Below are 24,300 nucleotides of genomic sequence, written 5' to 3' on the forward strand. Positions count from 1 at the left end.
TTTTGATAATGTAAGAAAAGACATTGTTCAAGTGTATAAAATGAGAATTATTTTTATCCAAAATGTACTTTCCATGAACATGCTTTTTTTTCGGTTTCATCCATATTTTGTAAGTAATGCTAATTTTCTCATTGTTTCTTGTAATTATAAATTTGTCGTTCTATTATAATAGAAGTTGACTTGAAATTGATTTCATATTAATATAAATTTGGATTTATAAAATTTTTATAAAATAAAAATATTTCTTTAAAAACACCATATAAAACTATAAGACATGAGCCACAGAGTTAGCCAGTCAATATTCAGGTTTTGCAGCCACCAATTCCAGTTCAGATATTTCGTGAGTCAACCACAAAATCTATCCGTTAAAACTCATGGTTCCTGGGCTCTCTTCCAGAATTCAAAGATGGCGAGTCGCTTCTCCCACCATCTTCTCTGCATTCGCTCTCCATACACCAGCCCATCTTCTAATTCCCCAAAGCTCGTCACAAACCCTAATTGTGCGGTTCGGGTCCGAGCCGTTCCCAGAACATCGCCTCGAAAAAACCCCAGTACTTCGTTGGAGACTTCTTCCAAAGAACTCAAACACCCAATTTCGAGTAAACGGGGAGATAGATCTGACTCAAATTCATCATCTGTTTCGACTTTGTTTGGTTCGTTTTCGGTTCTTATTCGTCGGTTGAGGTACTGTGGTTGGTGTAGTTGAGGTTTTGTTGAGGTTTATTTTGTACATGTTGAGTGTTTAAACTGGTTTGGGGGCTTTGCAGAGATGGGTTTGGGGCTGATGAGCTTGGATTAGAGATTCTGTCCATTGCATTGCCTGCTGCATTGGCTCTTGCTGCCGACCCAATTGCGTCCCTCGTTGATACTGCTTTTGTTGGCCATTTGGGTACTTCAATTTGATTTGTTTTATGGGTTTTTACTGCTTCAAAAAACTGGTTGTTGTGGGTTATTAGCTCACTGATTTTGGGACTGTTAGTTTGGTGGTTTAACCATCTCTATTAGAATCTTAGAGTCTTGCTGGAAAGCAACGTCAAAACTGGTTGTTGTGGGTTATTAGCTTGCTGATTTTGAGACTGTTGGTTTGGTGGTTTAACCATTTCTATTAGAATCTTGGAGCACTCCTGGAATGCAACTTCTGGGGAGAATCTTTTTGTTGAACTAGGATGATAGTTGTACATCAAGGTTGATTGCAACTTCTTGGTGGCATATATCTTTTCTAATGTTGAACAGTTTATCCTCTGCAGTGATTCTGTAAAGTGCTTCCATCTGTTTTTATGTGACGAATGGGGGCAGTTTTGGGATGGAAAGAAGGCTATCAATAGTGCCATTCATTTAAAACACATTACATTTTAATGGCTATTTTCACTTGTTTCAAAGATGACAGTTGAAGTAGGCTCATAATAGTTTAACTGATTAATGCTAATGGCCATCAAACTTGTCCTTCCTCAAAGATATTTCCACACACATTCTAAAATTTATTGTTTATGTATCCTGCCGTTTGGTTTGTGGGCAATGAGTGAGAAATCCTGCTTTGTAGTGGGTAAACAATACAAAAAGATACTTTTTGCACCCATAGGTGACAACGATGACGGCAATGATGAGTCTCTAAGTTTTCTTTAGCTGTTTTTTTGCTTGCTTTCAAGTAATATCCCAATAGGTTTAAACAGCTTAGTCCAACATTGCTCATTGTTGTGTAGGATCGGTTGAATTGGCAGCAGTTGGGGTATCTGTTTCAGTATTTAATCTGGTCTCAAAATTGTTTAATGTTCCTTTGCTCAACATCACAACATCCTTTGTTGCTGAAGAGCAGGCATTAGTTAGTAAGAGTGAGAACGAATCTATTCAAATTGGCCAAGGTACTTTTTGTGAGATTTCTTATTCTAATTACTTTTTGTTGTATTTTCCTTTATTTTACCTTCTGTACTTCTCATTCATTGATCTGATAAAGGTTTTGGTTCTGTGACTGTTTTTAAGATCATGTAAATGGTCACAAGAGAAAGATGCTCCTTCCTTCAGTATCAACTTCTTTGGCACTTGCTGCTGGCATTGGCATTGCAGAAGCTGTTGCACTCTCTGTTGGCTCGGGTTTCCTAATGAATATCATGGGTATACCTGTTGTACGTGAAGTTAGCTGATTATAATTTTTTATGCATTACTATATTACTCAAATGTGTTCTAACAGTTGCATCATTGTGCTTTGGAAGTGTTCTCTTGGTTATTTTTTCTACTTCTTCACATGGTCATTCTTTCACTGAACCCTAACTTGCTTGGTCACACAAAAACAACCTTTTCCTCCACCTTCACCCACTCCCCACTATGAGAAAGCCTTATGCCCATATTCTAACTATTTATGATTGTTTAGCGTAATTTCCACTACTCTAGTCCCAAATATATTTTCAAATTGCAAGCTATGATGCCTTGCGTCATCTAAACCTTTACCCATGACTTTTTTAGCATTCCCCTACCCTTGTAGGTGCCTATGCAGTTTATTTCTATAAGGGAATGCACAGGGTAATTCTGCTCATTTCTTGCACCAAGAAGTTCTTTCTGGGAGTGTGCTATTGTTTTTGTCTTTTTTAGGTAAAAAAGAGCATTATATATAAAGACGCCTAAAAAGAGGCACACCAAAATACATACGATGTTTACAATAACAGCCTAGACTAAAATAAGGAGAGAAAAACCAAAATAGAAACTCTCTCCTTACTTGGAGCTCAACCACTCTACAAAATCAAATGTAGCCAAAGAATGGTCCTTATCCTCTTTATACGTCCTACCTAACCCAACCCAAAAATATGGACATAAAATCAGATTTGATTGATTGGTCCGACTGCTCCACATCATTAAATGCCCTCCTATTTCTTTCTTTCCAAAGAGTCCAAAAAAAAACACAAGAGGGTGGCCTTCCACGCTTTTTTCCGCTTTTTGCTAACAAATGAGCCATGCCAACTCAAAAAATTCCCTTAACTAACAAGTGCATGACCAATACCACTCCAAAAATAGAGAAGATGGACTGCCGCAACATTCTTGCTTTGGGACAATAAGGAAGCAAATGATCTATCGACTCTTCCTCACCGTTGCGTAAGTAAATTCTATTCGGCAAAAACCAACCTCTCCTTTTGAATTGATCAACTATTAGAACTATATCCCATGCTGCTTCCCAAGCAAAGAAGCTTTCCTTCAGAGGAACCCATGAGCACCACCACTATGCTTGTTGGGAAAGACTCTCTACCTCTCTTGTTGAAGGAGTCATTAGAGGGACCTAACCAAGAAATTACCACACTTGGATTCCTTCCAACTTGGCTTGTCCTCCTCTGACTGCACACGAGCAAAGAGAGCAATTTCCATAAGAAAGTCTCCACTTCCTTATGCTCCTAATCGTTGAACTGTCTTAAGAAGTGGGGACTCCATCTATCCCCCAACCGATAGCCTTCTCACACACCTCTCTCAAACAGCATTCCCCTTCCTTTTCTCCAAACTTCCTTATTATAATTTGTTTCCATAAGGACTCTTTTTTTGTTGTGATCTTCAATTCCCCTTATCAAGCAAGGCCATGTTTGTGGTGGAAATATCACAAATGCCAAGATACCCATCCTTTTTTCCTAAGCAAATAGTATACCAATTAACCAAATGAGGTCTTTGCTCGAGAGCTCCACCACCCTAAAGGAAGTTCCCTTGAATCTTTTCAAGCCTTGAACTAACCTTTTGTGGGATGGCAAACAAAGGCATGAAATATATTGGAAGGCTTGCTAATGTAGTTTTGATCAAAGTTAGTCTCCCTTCTTTAGAAAGATATTACCTTTTCTACACTGATAGTTTTCTCTGAAATTTCTCCTCAGCAACATTCCATACCTTGGGATATTTATGAAAAGCTCCCAAAGGAAGACTCAAGTAGGAAGTGGGTAACTTCCTCACCTTACAACACAACACGGAAGCAAGAGCCTTCACATTAATTACTCTCCCAACATGAATAATCTTACTTTTCTCTAAGTTAATTTTTAAATACCCCCTCAAACCACATAAGAACCTAACTTAAATATTCTAATTGCTCATGATTGGCATCATAGAGAATAAGAGTGTCATCAACAAATAAAAGTGACACACTTTCTTCCCTCTCTACTTCTACCCCCTACCTTGAAACCTGAATTGAAACCCCATTCCTTGGCTTTGCTAAACAATTGATTGAGTGCCTCCATTGCCAAAATGAACAAATAGAGGGAAAGGGGACCTCCTGCCTTTACCCTTAGAACTTTGAAAGAAACTAGATGGGGTCCCATTAACTATAATAGAAAAGCTTATTGTGGATATGCACCATTTTACCCACCTAATCTACTTTTGACCAAACGCCATCTTGGCTAATATTGCAATTAAGAAATTCCAATTGACATGATAGTATGCCTTCTCAATGTCCGTCTTGATGATAGTCCTATAGATATTGCTCTTTAACCTTGAATCAATGGCCTCATTAGCAATAAGAACTGCATCAAAATTCAATTTGCCCTCCATAAATGCATGTTGATATGCTGAGACCATCTTCCCACCACCCTTTTGAGCTTCTTAGTCAACACTTTAGCTACTTACATAGACCCCACACTTTAGCTACTTACTTTATGTCTTTATTGCGTATTCCAAGAGTGGTTAGATTGAGATTATGGCAAATTCAAAGGGATTTTTTGTGGGGTGGGGAAGCTTTGGAGAGGAAGCCTCATCTTGTAAAGTGGGCTACTGTCTGTTTAGACAAAAGGAAGGGTGGTTTGTGAGTTAGATGTCTTTCTACTTTCAATAGGGCCCTTTTGTGTAAGTGGAACTGACGCTTTGTGATTGAAATTAGTAAGAAGTTTGGGGAGGAAGAAGGGGGATGGAGTACCTGGGAAGTGAGGGAGGGGTTTGGTGTGGGGTTTTGGAAGGAAATCAGGAAGGAAGGGTCTTTATTGCAAAGAAAAATTGTATTCTCTATGGGGGAGAACAATGCTCTTTGTGATTCTTTCCCTTCTTTGTATGCCTTAGCTGCTTCTAAAGAAGGCTTGGTTAGTGAAGTTGTGAGACTCAATGGGTGAGGAAGGGGGTTGGAGTCCTAGGTTCTCTAGGCCCTTCAATGATTGGGAGGTGGAGAGGTTACTTGTGACAATACAAGGACGGAGGCTTAATTTTAATTTGGAAGATAGGGTGCTGTGGAAAGAGACTAAGGATGAGATTTTTTCTGTTAAATCTCTTTATAGTGCTCTAGATTCAAGAAGTGCAGTTCAGTTTCCTAAGGGCATCATTTGGAGCCCTTGTGTTCCTACTAAAGTGGGTTTTTTTGCTTGGGAAGCCTTTTGGGGTAAGATGTTAACTTTGGATCAACTAAAAAAGAGGGGGTGGACCTTAGCTAATAGATGCTTCCTTTGTTGTGTGGAAGAAGAGTCTATTGATTGCACCAAGGCAAGAGTTTTATGGGAGTTATTGTTTGCTCTTTTTGGAGTGATGTGGGTCCTTCCATATTCGGTTAGAGATACCTTTCTTGGTTGGCATAGTACCTTCATGGGCAAGAAGTGTAGTAAGGTGTGGATGACAGCCCCCTTATGTCTTTTTTGGGCGGTTTGGAAGGAAAGAAATAGAATTGCTTTTGAAAATGAGGAGCTTTCGATTCATAGGATGAAAAATTCTTTTGTATGTAATTTTTGGTCTTGGACTAAGTCGGTTATAGATGAAGGACCTTTACCTTTAATCAACTTTTTTGATTGGTTGAATTCTAGATGAGGGCTAGTGAATTTTTTGTATCCCCTTTTCTTTTTGTTCTTACCTTTTGGCGACGAAAACCTTTTCCTGTCAAAAAGGCTCCTTTAAACTTCTAGAGTCATCACTCCCCAAAACATCAAAGCTCATACCACTGATGCTCGGTCTCCAATTTCTTGATTTAGATAGGAAAGATTGGAAATCCCTACACACCCATCCTTTATCTCAGCCTCCTTAGACAACCAAACATCATTAATTCTAACTTTGGTAAAAAAGTTCCTTCTACAATTCACATTGGCCTTCTTTTGGGCAAATTTGATGTTTTTGTCCCCATCTCTTAACCATGTTGCTCTAAGTTTTTGTCTCCACATTGTTTCTTCCATAGAAGCCCACTTTCTAAACTCCTCCAAAGCCACCCTTCTAGCCTCTACTTCTTCAACCAATAGGGCTGATTCTCTCTCCTTGGAATCCCAAAAACCATATGAGATAATAAAGCCTTTGATTTTCTGATTGCAACATTCCCAAAGATATCTCTGTTCCACACTTCAAGACCTTTCCCAGAAAATGGTCCTCCCACTCTGTTGACACTAAGAAACAGTTTAGTCTCGAGCAAGACAGAGAGCTCTAGCCTCCACTCCATGTAAACGATCCCCTAGTATAATAGATATTTTTAAAAATAGTTTGGTTAAAGATGTTAAACCAGCTGTCTACTTAAGACAACTCTTTGTCTTTCTTCAGTTTTGGGCCTAGCTATGTAGAAGGAGAAGGCTTTAAAACAAGAGATAGAGTGATGCATGGAGATATGGATGCAGTCTTTCCAAGCTTATCTATTTATTTTCTTTACCTCCTTCCTTATTTGACTTGAACTTCACAGTTGGTTTACTGGGAATTAATCCAGTTAAATATTCAGATTTTGAATTAATCATGTTAAACACTCAAATTTTCTTAATGATCATTTAATACAACTTCCATTCTATGTTTTGGTTATTAATTATTCAAAGTTTGTTATTGTGCTTGAATGTATTTGTTCAACTAACAAGCACATAGTATTCTCAAGAGTACTGAGATTTTTGTTGCTTTCCTGGCAAAATAGTGTCTCAATAGGCCTTGACTGATTGAAATCTTCAACACTAAGCATGAAGATCATGTTTATAACATTACTTTCTGGGTTTGATATCTACCTAAAGGTAATTAGAATTATAGGCTCTGCTTTCTTGTGCTCCATAAGTGCAAATATGCCTTATAAATTCTGTCTATTTATTTGGATGTACTATGGCTGATTACAAAATTTTATTCTGTGTTGTCATCTAACAATGATAAACATGTCTAAAAGTGTTATGTTTGCTATGTTACAGGATTCACCAATGCGCGTACCAGCTGAGCAGTTTCTTACCCTAAGGGCCTTTGGTGCTCCACCAATTGTAATTGCACTTGCTGCACAAGGAACTTTTCGTGGATTTAAGGATACAAAGACACCTCTATATGCTGTTGGTAAGTATTGAAGTATGAATTTTTGCTTGATTGTGATTTATAACTGTTTAACTGTAAATAGAATAGGAGAATTATTTTCCTATTATGTTAGTTTCCTATTTCTATAAATAGATAATTTTATTAGTTTCCTATTTCTGTAAATAACTAGTTTTATAATTTAGGAATAAGTTAGTTTCCTATTATGTCTCTTGTTTCCTATTTCTTCTCTTGTAATCTCCTATATAAACTATGTGTATAGTCAATCTAATAGACAAAACTTATTATTTTTCATCCCATATTTCGTGTCAATAACCGTAAGTCATCAATAGGAATTTATGTATATCCTGCACATGTGATCATCTACTGGATTTATGTAAATTGTGAATCTTTGCAAATAATCTATTCAAGTTGACTTGTAGCTCATATGCTTGGTGCCGATGAAATTAAATCCTAGATGTAATCTGTTAGATGCTAACTTGCTAATGTTTGAATGAATTGTTATGGATCCCAAATCTTAAGTTGTCATCTGCATATTGATAAGGATAATTGCTTTTTTGTTACATGAAATAGAACTTGGAGTCTCCCTGCCCCCACCCTAAACCCCTGCCATCTTTATCCTCTATATGTCCATGCTTGGACTTAAAAAGTTGTCAGCTGTGGTAAACAGAGTTGTTGGATCAGGGAAAGTGCTTGAATGCATTGGAGATTTACATCTCCACAAATGAATCTGCCCATACTAGATGTACTAAGAGACAGGATGTCATGATTGATTAAACAAAAATAGTTGATCCAGACATGAAGTGGTTATTGAGGAAGATTGTGATAAGTTGATCACATCCTTTAGATAATGACTTCTGAAAAAATACTTTGCTAGGTGCATATTCATGATGCGTGAGAGCATGTTAACTCTTGAATAATCTGTTTGCAATCTCTTGTGGGACAAGGATTGGGAAAACTGAAAAAGGTTATGGATTTAGGATTTGGAAAACTGAACCCTACCATTAAGTTTGAAGGCAATATTTTGAATGTTACTAGTTGCTGGAATTTGTAAAAGTAAGGTGATGAAATTTCTGAAGAGCAACTTTTAATAATTACTGTTAATCACCCAAGTAGAACAGTGCTTAAACCTAGAATAATGTTGTCTGCAACCTCTATATTGGTGGGCCAACATGTGCAAAATGTGATGGTTTTGGGGTTTTGAATATGGAATCCAATTGTGGGGTGTGAGGGCAAGGTTTTGACGTAGCTAATGGCTGGAATTTGAAAAATAAGGTGCTGCATTTCTGTAGGGTTTTGGGTGATGCCCTAGAGTTGAAAGTTTAGGGTTATGAATACTGGGCTTTTAGGTTGTAGAAAGAAAGAAACAATGGGTAGTTGAAGGCTGGAATTGTCATTATAGGAACAGTAGGAATTAAAAAAGGGAGAATGCAACCATTGTCTTCAATAATTAAACCCAAGATGAGAAACAATGGGTAGTTGAGGGCTGGAATTGTGATTGTAGGAACAGTAGGAATTTTTATAAAGGAGCATGCAACCATTGTCTTCAATTATTAAACCCAGGGTCCAAAATTCAATATCCATTTTTAGTGTAGCAAATGTAAAACCTAATGAAAGTAAACATTTCAAAGTAAGAACTTTTCAACAAGTTAAGCTTAACTAAAATCTAGATAGGACTCAACTAGACCTTAGCAAGAAACAAATCCATATTGAAATGACTCCTAACAAGTAACAAGGCACTAAACAATCTCAATATGTAAATCTATTAAAATACCCCATCTGACTAAAATTCAATTACACAGCTAAAATGTAACAAACTAATGACTAAGCTTCTTGGATGTTTCTTCGTTGACAAAAAATATCTTTTGATTGGGATGTGGTCTGGAGCCTTAATTTTGGGTTTTTAAAAAGGGTATGTCTGCTTTAATGGAGCAATTAGTGTGTCATTGTTCCCTTTCATTTATGTAGTGAATGCTACTGCTGGTTCAACTAATTGATTCCCTCTTCATTATGCCAAACTTGCTAGCTACACTCATGACAAATTTTCTACTGTATCAGGTGCTGGCAACTTACTGAATGCAATATTGGATCCAATTTTGATATTTCTTCTTGGTCTTGGCATTGGTGGTGCTGCAATTTCTACTGTAATTTCTGAGTATGTCAAGAATGTGGTAAAACTAAAATTTCGATGTGCTCAGTGCATGGACTTCCTGCGTATGATATACTGTTATTGCTTTTATTCTTATTTTATCATATTTCTTCTGTTCATTATCATTTCAGATATTTGATTGCTTTTGTCCTCCTATGGGAGTTGAATGACAAAGTGTTTCTCATCTCTCCAAACATTGATGGAATGAGGATTGCCCAGTATCTAAAATCTGGTACATCTATTTGCAAGTTCTGTGATATTTGACTTACACTTCATGATCTAATCATGCAAGGGCTTCTTCTGATACAATGATGACTGAATTGATTATCCATGTGAAGTTCATGTAATGACTTTTTTTTTTTGCCATGATAAAACACACCTGTGCTTTAATCCAAACAAGCTTTGACTTTCTAATTTCTGTGGAATTTGATGCTAAAAACAAATAACATATTTAAATAATCAGCATTAAACTTTAAAACTAGCTCTTAAGGTGTTTGTTGAAATTATAATTCAGTTGGATACACTCTTTTTTCCTATACAATCACATTTCATTACAGATATTTTATACCTAATTTATCACTGGATGCAAGATAAAGATTATCATAGGTAAGCAATTAACATATTATCATGCAAGTTGGAGAAAGTCATGGTAGATGTGTACCTTGAAATGAGAGAACCTGTCATTTTTTGCTAATGGAATCCAATCTGGTCCTGACATTGCATCTTTGTGCATGTTAGTGGATAATGAGGCCCATTGGTTTTTAATATTTGGGCAGTTGAAAAATTTATCCATATATTCTCAAATTAAATTCAATTGGAGAGGTATCTAGAGCCATGACATTTGGATTCAACAAGAAATGTTTTTGAAAAACTATGGCCATGTTTGGGAATCGTTTTTGAGAGCAGTCTTTGTTTTTGAGAACAGTTTTTTGTTTTATATATATATATATATATATATGTTTTTGAGAACAAAAAAAAACATAGAAATATGTTTGGTTGTCAATTATTCCCAAAACAAGTTTTTGAGAATTGTTTTGGAAACAAAGTTTTTCTGAGAACAATCTTAATTATTTAAAGTTGTTTTCACTTGTTTTTTGGGATTGTTTTAAACAATAATTTTACAAATATAGAGAATGATTGAAAATAAGCACTACACATAAAATTTATTTTTAAGAAATATTTGGAAATACAGAAATCTAGTTGAGAACATCCCAATTTTTCAAATAAACTTTTGTTCTAAAATGACCTATTTCTTATTGGTGTAGTAGCGCTTCTACATTTAAGGAGACAAAACCTTTCAATATGACCATCCAACTCCAGAGTTACATTCTTTTGAATCTTTTCCTAAAATATCCATATCATTTCGCAGGCGGCCTACTAATTGGCAGGACCTTAGCAGTGCTTGCAACTATGACACTTGCAACATCTATGGCAGCAAAAGAGGGCCCCATACCAATGGCAGGTCATCAGATTTGCCTACAAGTTTGGTTAGCAATATCCTTGCTTACTGATGCTTTAGCCCTTTCTGGCCAGGTAAAAATGGTCATGATTTGGATTTTTTGAGGCATTTGCTTATCACCAAGTTTAATAGAATATCAAACAAAAGGAACTTTATTGATATATTTTAAAAGTATCACAGAGCACTTGTGAGGCTCTTCATAGTTGATTTTTGGCAACAAGGAGACAAATTCATAGATATTGGATCTGGAATGCCATCTCTGTGGTGGACATGAGTCCACCATGAAGATGCTGGGTTTAACATTTTCAGGGCTCCCAATTAGGATATTTTCTTATTTGAAGCCAATGTACAATGACTGACCTTTCTGCCTGATGTCTTTTCTATGTTTCTCCATCTAAAAGAATCTAATGGCTTTTATTATTATAATCAGTTAAAAATTTTAATTCCTGACCAAGGGATGTCTTTTAGATGGTGCCTCTATTACTGGTTATGGTCCTTGCATACATGTGGCATGTACTTTTTGCAGTGCATCCTGGGCTTTTCCATTGTTGAGGTGCATTTTAGATTCTTCTTTTAGTTCCAGAATTGGCTATTATAATAATTGAGACTTGTTCACCTCATTTACATTTTTCTTTGTCTTTGTTTACTGGCTGCCATATTAGACATGTATCTAAAAGAACTGGCTGAGTCTAATGGCTGAAGCTTCTTTCCTTTTTCTCAACATAATACCAATGTTTATTTTACAGGCTCTTCTTGCCAGTGGCTACTCCCAAGGGAATTATGAGGAAGCACAGCAAGTAATTTACAAAGTCCTTGAGGTTAAATCCTTGGTTCCTACCTTCTCTGCATTTAGTTAATTTAATCTGGTTTTTATTTTCTTTAATGAGATGACAATTAATTCTGGTCCAATATCCATTCAATTTTTATTTTTATTTGAATTTCAAGCAGATGGGTTTAGCTACAGGAATTGCTTTGGCTGTTATCCTTTTCCTTGGCTTTGGGGCATTTGCTAGCTTATTCACAACAGATTTGGAAGTTCTGGGGATTGCCTGGTCTGGTATATTGGTAAGGAACAATTTTTCTCAACAATGTATTCCCTAATTGAAAACCATGGTAGCTCCTCAGTGGAGACTAGATACCAATGGCATGTTGGTGCTCACATGTTGAATGCAAGCTTGTGAACCTGCATTCTAAGGTATCCAGAACAGGCAATCAGCTTATTTCTATTCAGCTATCATCCTTTTTCTTTCCCATAATGCAATCTTATTTGTTTGTGCTATGTAACCTAACAAAACACAAACTTTCAAGAACACATCCTACTCAATATAATTACCCATTTAGATTTGAATGCCAAACATTTACAAATAAGGGAACTCAACATTTAAGTAAGAACTTCTTCTAAGACTTAAACTGACAAAACTAACAAAACTAATCTATTGGTGTTTGCACCCACTTCTGAAAATGCTAAGGCAATGTCATCCTCTTGCAGTCTAATGTCAAGTTGTGAAAAAGTCTTATGCTTTTGGTGGGTTCTGATTAGTTGATAATCACTGTAGGCTGTGCTAGTAGGGTGTCTTAGGATGGCACTAACGGTGCAAATCTCGGGCTTGTCCCACCCAAAGAAATCTGATTACACCCAACTTTGGAAGTCTGTCAAGCTGGACGGGCCTGCTTTTTTGGCCCAGTTTACATTCCAGGATAGACATCGCATGGCATAGTTTTTGCTCAGTTTGATTTTGCTCTTTCATTTACAGAACTAATCAAATTTGAAGAATATTTTACTTCCAAAGCACAATGTATATTCCATAGAACTGGTGAATTTAATGGAATGTTCGGGAATGACTAGACACTCATAATTGAACCATCATGTGTATCATTGGAAACTGATGATGCATAGTCAATTACCTTCTTTGCAAATTGCACTTTGAGAGTTGTTGACAGGAATATGATTTGTTGATGTCTGAAGATCATGAGAATGATCATTGGCATATGGAGAGCTGTTTGATTGGCCCTAAGTTCCTAGGTTCAAATCAAGTAGCTGTGGAGTAAATAAATGCTTTGAAATCTTCTCCAGGGCCTACTAGAAGCTATTCCTTTTTGTGAGTGGAATAAAGGAAGAGAGAAGAAAAGTGATTTCTCACTTAATTAGACTAGAAAAGTTTTGCAGGGTATAAATGCATGATCCTTACAGCTAGTAAAGAAAGAAAAAAAATCAAATATACAGCTAATCAATCCCCAGAATTACTCCATGATCTAGTCCTAATCAATTCTTACAATAACTTCATGATCTACTCCCTAACCAACATGCATAAAACATTGACTAAAACAAACTGGATTCTATGAATTTGGACATATTCCTTGTTGCTATTGCTAACACTCTCCCACAAGTTGCTGCATAGCTTGCTAACTGTAAATTCAAACGCGATTGTTGAGGTTTCTTTTGTGAAGATATCTGTGAGATAGTGCTTGGCTGTTACAAAAGATGTGGATATTTGTCCACTCAATTTTTTCTTTGATGAAATGTCTATTCGCTTCATCATGTTTGCTGTGAAAAGAGAGAAAAGGGAGAATCCCTAATTCTTGTTATTGAAAAACTGTTAATAATACACATTGGACTTGGGTATATATATATACATGTTAGTGGGACCCACAATACAATAAGGAAAGAAAAGGAAAAGGAAAAGTAAATAACCTAAATAACTGTACACTATCTAACACTCCCCCTCAAGCTGGAGCATATATGTTATATGCACCAAGCTTGTTACAAATGTATTTAATTCTAGGACCTCTGAGAGATTTAGTAAAAATATTTGCTAGTTGATAATTTGAATTGAAAAAACTAGTCGCCACACATCTTGATGCGATCTTCTCTTTAATGAAGTGACAGTCAACTTCAATGTGTTTGGTCCTTTCATGGAAGACTGGATTGGATACAATATACAAAGTGGCTTGGTTGTCACAGACGAGCTTCATCTGTTCATCCTTTCCAAATCTCAACTCCCGAAGAAGATGTTTCAGCCATATGAGTTCACATGTTGCCAGATCCATAGCTCGATACTCGGCTTCAGCACTAGATCTGGCCACTACATCTTGTTTCTTACTCTTCCAGGATATTAGGTTACCTCCAATAAAAACACAATATCTAGAAGTGGAACGTCTATCTGTGGGTGAGCTAGCCCAATCTGCATCTGTGTAACCATCAACCTGGGTATGACCTCTGTTCTTGTACAACACACCTTGGCCTGGTGTGCTTTTGATATATCGAAGAATGCGGATTACAGCATCCCAATGGCTATCACATGGTGACTGTAGGAATTGACTAACAACACTTACAGGAAAAGAAATGTCTGGACGAGTAATGGTGAGGTAGTTCAGTTTACCTACAAGTCGCCGATATCTCCCAAGATCTCCTAAAGGCTCCCCCTGTCCTGGTATAAGTTTGACATTTGGATCCATAGGAGTGTCTATCGGTTTACAGTTTAACATACCGGTTTCTTCCAAGATGTCTAAAGCATACTTCCTTTGGGAAAGAACCACATTGGAATTGGATTGAGCTATCTCAATCCCTAAGAAATACTTGAGTTTCCCCAAGTCTTTAGTCTGAAAGTGGGTGAAAAGGTGTTGCTTTAGTTTTTGAATACCATTCTGATCACTACCTGTAATGACGATGTCGTCCACATAAACTACCAGACAAATACACTGCCCCGAATAGTTATGATGATAGAAAACGGAATGGTCTGTTGTACTGCGGAACATGCCAAACTCCTGAACAACAAAACTAAAATGGCTAAACCATGCTCAAGGAGATTGTTTCAAACCATATAGAGAACGGCGTAACCTGCACACTAAACCAGACTCCCTCTGAGCAACAAAACCAGGTGGTTGCTCCATATAAACTTCCTCAGCAAGATCCCCATGAAGGAAAACATTTTTAATATCTAACTGATAAAGAGGCCAAGAACGCATAGCAGCCATGGAGAGCAATAGACGAACAAAAGCTATCTTGGCAACGGGAGAGAAAGTGTCACCATAATCAGAACCATAAACCTGAGTATAGCCTTTAGCAACTAAGCGGGCCTTAAGGCAATCAACCTGACCATCAGGGCCAACCTTAACTGTGTAGACCCAATGACAACCAACTGTAGATTTACCAGAGGGTAAAACAACAAGATCCCAAGTGCCATTGGAGTGTAAAGCAACCATTTCATCTACCATTGCTTGTTGCCAGCCTGGATGGGAAAAAGCCTCAGGGGTGCTCTTGGGAAGAGAAACAGAAGATATGGCAGAAACAAATGTAGAATAGGGTGAAGATAATCGATGGTAACTCAAAAAATTGTAAATGGGATGAGGATTACAAGTAGATCGATTACCTTTCGAAGAGCAATAGGTAAGTCAGCAGAAGGAGGCAGAGTCGGGGCAGGAGAAGCTGAAGGGATAGGAAGTGAGTCAGCAGGTACCTCAGCCAAAGAAGGAGGAACAGCGACACGATGACGGCGATGATAAACCTGAAGTGGTCGAGAAGGCACTGCATCAGGTGGGGAGATAATGGGAAGGGGTAAGACTTCAGAAACAGGAAGAGACTCAGAGGTGGAGAAGAACGGTGAGTCCTAAAAGAAAGTGACATCACTGGAGAGAAAGTAGTGATGAGTCTCAGAGGAATAACAACGATAACCCTTTTGAAGTCTGGAATATCCCAAGAAGATGCATTTTGTGGCTTTAGCAGAAAGTTTGTCCTGTCCAGGAGTAAGAATATAAACAAAGCAAGTACAACAAAAAACACGAGGAGGAAGGAAATAAAGTGGTTGGTCAAGGAAAAGAAGGGAATGAGGAATCTGATCGTGTAATACAGATGAGGGCATACGATTAATCAAATAACATGCTGTAAGAACAACGTCCCCCCAAAAACGAAAAGGAACATTACTATGGAGAAGGAGAGTACGAACTGTCTCAATAAGATGTCGATTCTTACGTTTAGCTGTCCCATTTTGTTGAGGAGTATGAGCACAAGAAGACTGATGAATGATCCCATGTTGGAACATAAATGAAGTAAATGGTGCAGAAAAATATTTCCTGGCATTGTCACTGCGCAACACACGAAGGTTTGGATTTCAACATAAATTTTTGGAAAATAGAGAATAACTTAGTTCAATTTTTCATTAAAAATAACCAAGTACATCGAGAATAGTCATAAATGAAAGTGACAAAATACTGAAATCCTAAAGTAGACGCGGTTCGACAAGGACCCCAAACATCAGTGTGGATAAGTTCAAAAGGAGACTTTGCCCGATTATTCAAACGCTTTGGGAACGAGACACGAGTATGTTTCCCAAGCTGACAGGACTCACATGCAAGCGATGACAAAGATGAAAAATGAGGAACCATTTTCTGGAACTTGGATAGACTAGGGTGGCCAAGGCGACTGTGGATGAGGGGAGCATTAGTGGAAATGCAAACTGCAGGAGTTGAAGGCGAGGTGAGGTGATAGAGGCCTTGAGACTCATGTCCTATGCCAATCGTCTTCCCCGTACTCCGGTCCTGCAAGGTCACAAATTTATCAGAGAAAGTGATAGAACAGTTAAGAGTACGAGTTATTTTGCTGATGGAAATAAGATTAAAAGGACACTCAGGGGCATAAAGGACAAAATGGAGAGGTAAGGAAGGGAGAGGATGAGCGAAACCAAAACCTTTAGCCATAGTTTGGGAACCATTAGCTAAAGTAACAGTAGGTAAGGTAGAGGTAGTAGTAATAGAAGAGAAAAGATCCTTATTACCAGATATGTGATCAGAAGCGCCAGAATCTAGAATCCAAGGTCCAAGAGAAGATGTGTGGGTAAGATAAGCAGAAACATTATCAATCTGGGCAACAGAAGCAACAAAAGCTGACTTGGTGGCCTGATAGCGGAGATAGTCATCATACTCACCGTCAGTGAGGGAAATACCCTGAGACGTGGAGGAACTGGAAGGCTGAGGCGATTGAGGATCAGATGACTGGGCCACGTGGGCAGTGCGGGGAGGCCGCCCATGTAACTGATAACACCGATCATGAGTGTGGCCAAGCTTATTGCAATAGGTGCAATGAGGACGTTGACCTCTACCTCGGTTACCACTGCGTCCTCCTCGAGAGTTAGTTTGAGAAACTAACACAGAAGAATCTGAAGTGTTATCAGATGGCAAAGTCTGAGTGGAGGAGATATGGAGGAGGCGAGCAAACACATCATCCAAGGATGGAATGGAGGAACTGCCAAGAATCTGATCGCGGACGGTCTCGAGATCTGGACGGAGGCCAATAAGCGTAAGAACCATAAAGAACTTGTCAATCTGTGTTCGTTGATCCCAACATCAGTAGTAAGAGGCATCATGGTCAAGAATTCCTCCTTAAGAGAGGCAATCTGGCCAATATAAGTAGATAAATCCATGTCTTGTTGTCTGACATTGACAATAGAAGAAGCCACCTTATAAAGACGTTGGATATCATTCGTGTATAGCCCTTTCGCCTGATTCCAAAATTTAAAGCATGTTTTGTAGGCCCGAAGATGAAGCAGAATCTTAGGATCAACGGATTGTCATAACACACTACATGATTGTACATCTATCTTTCTCCATTGTACTCTGTCAACCTCAGGGATATCCGCCTCCTGCGTAACAAGGTGATCCTCATAACCTTGACCCATAAACTAAAGCTCTATAGAGGCAGACCAGGACAAATAATTTTCACTGCCAACCAATTTCTCCAAAGTAATCATAGGAGATCCAGATATGACAGAGGAAAAAGTGGAACTTTTAGTAGCCATATCTACTTATCTGGAGAATGAAATATGTTTGGATCGAAGAGAACCCTAATACGGCTTCAGATCGCGGCTGAAAGAAGAAAAACCGAGGATCCGCGGCTGTGAGAGACCAAATAGTAAAGGAAAATAAATGTGGCACTACTGGAAGGGTAGAAGAACACTTCCTAAGACACGTGCAGGGCTCGGGGTGGAGAGGAAGTCACCAGAGGTCGCCGGAAAGGCTGTTTAGAGGGCCGGCGGGGACAAAAAAAACCCCCAAAAAATGCACTTTCAGGGCTTGGATGGCACAAGCACAAATGGAGGGTGGCTAGATGGCGTCAGGCGAGGCTGGAGGTGGAAACGCATGGCCGGAAAGTGTTCCACGCGCCCTCACGCGCCTGCGTGTGAGGTTCAAGCCGCCGGAGAAGAAACGCACGTGGCTGGCGCGTGGTTGAGAATCTCCCTCCGGTGCTTTGAGAAAACTTGAAGATCTCCTCCTTGCGCACCTGATGGTATGGTCGGTGTCGGAAAAGGATTTCGCCGGAAAAGGTCGCGGGAAAAGTTGAGAGTTTTCTGATGGCGATACGGTTGATTGGAAAGCTTTAGGAGATGGGAAAGGTGACCGGAATGAAACACGGTCACTGAAAGATTTCCTAGAATGGATTCACGGATAAACCGGAAATAATTAGGGTTTTTTTCTCCCTAGGCTCTGATACCATGTGAAAAGAGAGAAAAGGGAGAATCCCTAATTCTTGTTATTGAAAAACTATTAATAATACACATTGGACTTGGGTATATATATATATACATGTTAGTGGGACCCACAATACAATAAGGAAAGAAAAGGAAAAGGAAAAGTAAATAACCTAAATAACTGTACACTATCTAACATTTGCCACGATCATGTTGTACTGGTTATGTGTAATATTGATTGCAACTTTATTTTCACATAGATCTTCATTGATTCTTTAGGCTCCAACTTCGTTGATTTTTAGATTCCTTGAGCCATAGTCCTAATTTCAGTTTCAGCACTGGATCTTGCTGTAACTGCCCGATTTTTTCTTCTCCATGTAACAATATTGCCTCCTATAAAAGAGCAATATCCCCTCATTTATTTTTCTATCTACAGGAGAGTCAGTCCAATCTGCATCTGTAATGTATAGGCTTCTATTTGGAGGTGTCCATTTTTCGAGAACAAGAGTCCCTTCTAATAGTAGCCTCTAAATAAGATTATTTGAACTGTTTCCATGTGGCATTCTATTGGTGAGTGCATAAACTGGCTTACCTCATTTGGTGCATGGGCTATGTCATTTAAGAAATTTATGTTATAAAATTTTGCAGTTTGTTGCTGGATCTCAACCAATGAATGCTATTGCATTTGTTATTGATGGACTCTACTATGGGGTTTCAGACTTTGGATATGCTGCCTACTCCATGGTACCATTCTGTGTATATGATTATAAATTTTTCATTCTTCCACATCTTCTTTCTTAACTTGCTGTTTGTGACGAGCAGGTATTAGTTGCACTAATATCTTCAGTGTTCCTGTTGCTGGCTGCTCCTGTATGTGGTTTGGCTGGAGTCTGGACTGGGTTGTTTCTCTTCATGACCTTGCGTGTTGTAGCTGGCATTTGGAGGTAGACTAATTTCTGCTGATGTAGAAGTAATATCAACTGCTTACCTTAATAATTGAGTTGATGAGATAAGAGGGGGTCTACTGTTTTGGAATATGTGGCATAAAATATGTGTCATTTGCCACTATTTTTGTGGAACATAGCTTTTAATTTCTACTAATTAGATTGCGTATGACACAGCATTTTTCTTTTGCTCATTACACACGCACATATATATATATATATACATACATGAAAATTGATTTACTTTTAAACCATAGGTCATCCAAAACCTGGCCTGGTCCGGTCTCTCTCTCTCTCAAACACACACTCATAATCACACATTTTTGCCCCCTCTTTTTTTTTTTTCTGTAACTATCTCTTGCCTGAGGCCTAGATTATTCAAATCTAAAGCCTGTAGCTTGTTCTTGAATTGCTATTGCTACCTGTACTTTTCTTAGATTGATTTATACATTTTAGGTTGAGCACTAAAAGTGGGCCATGGAAAATGATCTGGTCCAAGTCTGAGATGGAGCAGGAAAGTGACTAAGATACTCAAGTTCGGCCTAAAATTTTCCGTCTTCTGCTCATGATGGTGACTGCCATTGGGGTCATGGGGCATGACACATTAAAGTGCTCCAGATTTTAGTAACCATTGGATCAACCACCTTACGCGGTACTTCGACTTAGATATTGGGCTGTGGTTTTCGCATCCCTATTCTTTTATTGAGGCTGGCTAAATTTTATTGGTGAGGATGGCTCTCAATAGGCTGTTGACTAGTTACCAGAGATGAGATGCTGGCACTTCGGGAACAAATGGGAGGTAACATATGGCAAGGGTTTCAAATGCAAGTTGCTTGTCTCCAAATCCACCATGTTCTAATTCAGATTAAAAATATCTTGTATATTCTCCTTTTTCCTCTGACCAGTAACTCAGCATACTAGCAATCAGAGGTTGATATTCTCTACATGTTGCCTTGCAACAATATATTATGAAGAGAAGGTATCTCATATATATAATTTTTTTTTTCTCTCAATAGTTCTATAATCTGAGAAATCATTTTTATAGATTTTTTAGTGTGATTTCTAGTACTTGTAATGCTCTTCTGATTTGAATTTTTACAGCATATTCTTAAAGGAATAACAATTATTGGTATATTGCAGCATGTTGCAACTTGTATTTGCTGATTTTTATCTGGGAGTTCTATCTTGTTAATGAGTTTGGACTGGTTCACAATCTCTCCTAGTGTGGCATGTTAAACCCAAATATCCTGTCAGATCGGAAGCAACTGACCTTTCACTAAGAGAACTTAACATGCAGGAATGATAGGTATTGAACAAACTCTATGCTTATGTTGCAAACAACTAACAAGAAATTATGTAGCAGAGAATCTTGTGCCTTTCCTTGGATGGAGTCTTTGGAAAACTAACTAAATCAATAAAATGAGCTGTAGAACCTTAAACTGCTACCAGACTAATTTACTCGTTAGGTGGTGAGATTGACATTCCAAATTGTCTTCAAATCATTCTAGAATAACTACATTATGCAGCTTCATATGGAAATTACTGATTTCATTGGGTCTGCACATTAATCAGCAAGGCTGAAATATCAAGACAACAGGCTTGAAAGGATATAAAAAGAGTAATGTAAGTTCCTCTCTCCTACTTTTCTAAATAAATTGGTCAATTTTTCATTATAATACATATCATTATGTATAAATGCTTTTGATCTGATAAAAGATTACATAGCATATGGCCTTTCACAGTATTGCATGAATTACTGAAGCATCTGGGTACTATTGTTGTCTATTCTTAAGGATTCAAGCCCTTACCCTTACAACAAACATTTTCAAACTCTTAGGCATTTATCCTAATGATCAATACCAAGTTGCTCATGCAGTGGCAGGGCATTTCTTCTAAGTGTTTTTGAATTGAGCCATATCTTGATGTTTAAATAACATTGAGCTGGCCAGAAATTCAGCGAACATATGCTAGAAGAGAAGGGATACATGGAAAAGAGGTAAAACCATACCTGCTTCCTCACTGAATTCAAGTTAACGATTACATGGCATCAAGGGATTTTGGCAGACTGAAAAAAACTTTCCTTAAGAAAGCAACTACTCTACACTCAATGTCAATGCGTCTGGATATCTGTCAATTTCACATCTGAATAAACCTATGTTGAGTAATCATCTCTGCTTTATGATTGAAAGGGATACAAGGCAAATGCCTTCCACCTGTTAATTCTTAATGCCTCTATATGAGAACAGAGAACAAAAGCCTCTATAGGAGAACTGCAAAACCAATGCCAAAGCATGTTGACAAAAAGGAAAAAAAATCCTCAAAAGCATGAAGTGAGGGTGGTGTCTCAGGAAACCAAAGACCAATAAAATGAGAAGCATCACAATAAGCCCCTTTAACATGACTAAAATCCTAAATCAGGGAACCATGATTCTAGCAACTTTGGATCATTGAAGTCAAGAGAGCTTTCAGGTTCCAAGGAATCCAGTTTGTAATCCACACTGGCATCTGTCTCCCCAATGTGGTGCAATTCTCTGAGCGGTTGGGCATCTGGGTTTTGAGACTGGGGGCAGCAATCAGATGGTCTCCCAAACTGCATGTGACCTTCTAAAGGCAACAGGAGTTGATCATCATCATAGTTCCCTTCTTGTGTCCATGATTTATCAGTATTGATTGCCTCAGAACCTTTACTGTTAATTGTTTCTTCGAATGCTCGGAAGTGACTATGCTTATCGTAGAAGCCATGATGACCACTGTAATCCGTGATTCCCTCAAGTTGTTCTTTCTTTTCTTCCTTCATTCCTGGCGTCTCAACTTCATAACCAGTCCAAGACATGGTAGTAAATGAAAAATCACCGAAATTATACTTCCCAGATTGCTCCAATGCAGGGTTATCAGTACCTATTAGATTTAAAGGCTCAATGTCAGATGGTCCTCCCAATAACAAATCCCAGAAGCCTTTGTTGAAGCCATGATGGTCACTGTTCTCTGGACTCTCCTCAAGTTCTTCATTATTTGCTTGCCATATTATTGGGGTCTTGAATTCAACATCATTAGAAGGGGAAGTAACAATTGGTAATTGACCAAAATCATAGGTTTCTTGTGTCAACAAATTCTGGAAGTACTCAAGCTCATTACCGGAGCCATAGCAGCCACCAGTATCTGTGGCATTTTCGCAATTTTCCTCATCCATAGGTGTCTCAACTTCTACCTCGTCGGAAGGTGTACTATTATTGTCTTTTGGACAAACAACAGGGCACTCAGGTTCTACACTTGATTCCTCAGCAAAGCTAGTCCCAAACTTATTTGGTCTTTCTATAGATTTGGGGGGCGATGTGCTGGTTGTAGTTGATGTGGAGTCTTGAGAGAACTCAACTGATTGTTGACTGTCCTCAGGAAAGTTGAGACGGGCGGAAGAACCATACATGGCCCTTGCAGCTTCATCATAGGCACGAGCTGCTTCCTCTGCAGTGGAGAAGGAACCCAGCCACAGCCTTCTTCTCCCCTTACCAAGTTCCCTTAAAGTGTTGGGTTCTCGAATTTCAGCCACCCACTTGCCCCACGTCCTCTGCCTAACACCTCTGTAGCTGCAACCGGAGTTCTCAGGCCCGCCTTTTCCCGGCATACATCCCTTCTTGGAGCCCAAGGATTGGACCTTTCTCTTCCTGTTTACTCCTTGGTTGGCAGAATCAAGTTCTTGGTTATAGTGCTTCCACTTGGCAAGAGTGTCTGCTATAGAATCGCACCCGTTGCGTCTTTTAGCATTTTTTCCTTCCCTGAAACCACCCCATGGTAGGATTAAACTCTAGACTTCTTCCCACAAGAGCCCATAATATAAAGCAGACTATTTTAATAAAGAACTTCGAAAACTGCTTAAAAACCACTACTGGAATAAACAAACAGCGAAGCCTCTGATGCACCAAAAGAAAATGAGAAAAAAACACAAAGGTTCAATCCTCTTCAATTGTTCAAAATATCAGGCGCACCAAACCTACACCAGAAATGCTCATAATTTGCACCAAGAATACTACAACACAAAAATTTACATCACCACCATAAAAATTCAACATAAGACGATGAAACCAACAAAAAGAACAACAAAGAAGCAGTGAAATCAAGAAAGAGCAGGCAAGGAGAAAAGGAAAGGAAATTAAAGGGTCACATCAGAGGAAAGAAGGAAAGAGAAAGTCACCCTTTAGAATCTTCGGACGACATGACATGCCCGTATACCACTACAGATGATAATGATAGTACTAGTGCTACTGGGTCAGATGTTTTCTGAGACCCCAAAGCAAAAAGTATGTAAAAGGTGGTCTGCAAAACTTAACGAGTCTGAGTAAGCAACAACGCGGACCCTAGCTGGCTCACCGGCTGTCTTAGGGACAAAGAAAGGGCTACGCCTTTTTTACTACGTGGCACATCTCTCAGCATGAGGTGGCCTCTTCCTGGCCACTATTTTCTGCCAGGCGGTGAGCACATGTTCGGGAAAATCTGTAGCCGCCTTTGTTTTCTTGGTTGATGAAGCTTAACCACTTTGGTTGGATTTTCTTCGTAAATATATATATTTCTTATCTCATATAATTTTGTGACTTCGTGTTCCTGCCCCTTTGTCATACTGGGGCTCCTTTGGTCGGACAAGAATGGCTTTTCGGATTTTGTTTGGAGGTTTATAGGGTGGAAGTTGCATCGTTGTGCTCAAAGGGAACGCTGTGCCCAAGAGGGTTTGGTCCGTTCAGGGTGGGGGCAAGGCCACTCGGTCATGCCTCTAGCAAAATTTAAAAATCGCATATAAAATTTTAGAATATTTGAGAAAATTTTACTTTTGTGATATTTAATTTTTTTTCCTTTTTTCTCTCAAGCCCTCCAATTAAAAAAAATAATAATAAAGAATATTCAAATAAATAAAATGATAAAATATTTCTAGTTCTTTTTTTATTGGCATTAAGTTTTTTTTTTTTTTTTAAATAAAAAATAAAATAAAATTGGCTTATACAGAATGAGTCTATACACAACATGCCATTTACTGCACATGTCCTGCACATCCTATGATTTGTCTAACAAGTTTGGAACGATTGATCATCTTGTGTGTTGGTGTGTATCATGGTGCTG

General features: G+C 38.4%; 2 protein-coding genes across 2 annotated transcripts; one reads left to right on the forward strand and one right to left on the reverse strand.

Moving 5' to 3' along the window:
* Positions 1-282: 282 nt before the first annotated feature.
* LOC100258511 (MATE efflux family protein-like) lies at positions 283-20,336 on the forward strand. Its single transcript, XM_010655085.3, has 13 exons — positions 283-684; positions 768-889; positions 1,701-1,859; positions 1,978-2,120; positions 7,071-7,206; positions 9,241-9,337; positions 9,463-9,563; positions 10,701-10,864; positions 11,537-11,608; positions 11,739-11,855; positions 18,899-18,994; positions 19,073-19,194; positions 19,651-20,336. The coding sequence occupies exons 1-13, from the start codon at positions 407-409 to the stop codon at positions 19,718-19,720; spliced, it is 1,677 nt and encodes a 558-aa protein (XP_010653387.1). The 5' UTR covers positions 283-406; the 3' UTR covers positions 19,721-20,336.
* Positions 20,337-21,595: 1,259 nt separating this feature from the next.
* LOC100253373 (uncharacterized) lies at positions 21,596-23,878 on the reverse strand. The gene is made up of 2 exons (XM_059739350.1): positions 23,808-23,878; positions 21,596-22,967 (listed from the first exon to the last, which is right to left on the reverse strand). The coding sequence occupies exons 1-2, from the start codon at positions 23,876-23,878 to the stop codon at positions 21,596-21,598; spliced, it is 1,443 nt and encodes a 480-aa protein (XP_059595333.1).
* Positions 23,879-24,300: the final 422 nt, after the last annotated feature.

This window comes from Vitis vinifera, chromosome 8 (assembly GCF_030704535.1).
Source record: "Vitis vinifera cultivar Pinot Noir 40024 chromosome 8, ASM3070453v1".
NCBI classification, from domain to species: Eukaryota; Viridiplantae; Streptophyta; class Magnoliopsida; order Vitales; family Vitaceae; genus Vitis; species Vitis vinifera.

Bases quoted from the DNA above. Each gene is read 5' to 3' on its own strand.
- LOC100258511 (XM_010655085.3), top strand. From the start codon at position 407: ATGGCGAGTCGCTTCTCCCACCATCTTCTCTGCATTCGCTCTCCATAC. The intron at 9,564-10,700 runs GTACATCTATTT...ATCATTTCGCAG, and splicing joins TGCCCAGTATCTAAAATCTG to GCGGCCTACTAATTGGCAGG. The intron at 10,865-11,536 runs GTAAAAATGGTC...TTTATTTTACAG, and splicing joins CTTTAGCCCTTTCTGGCCAG to GCTCTTCTTGCCAGTGGCTA.
- LOC100253373 (XM_059739350.1), bottom strand. From the start codon at position 23,878: ATGCAACTTCCACCCTATAAACCTCCAAACAAAATCCGAAAAGCCATT. The intron at 22,968-23,807 runs GTATGACAAAGG...GGGTGGTTTCAG, and splicing joins GTCCGACCAAAGGAGCCCCA to GGAAGGAAAAAATGCTAAAA.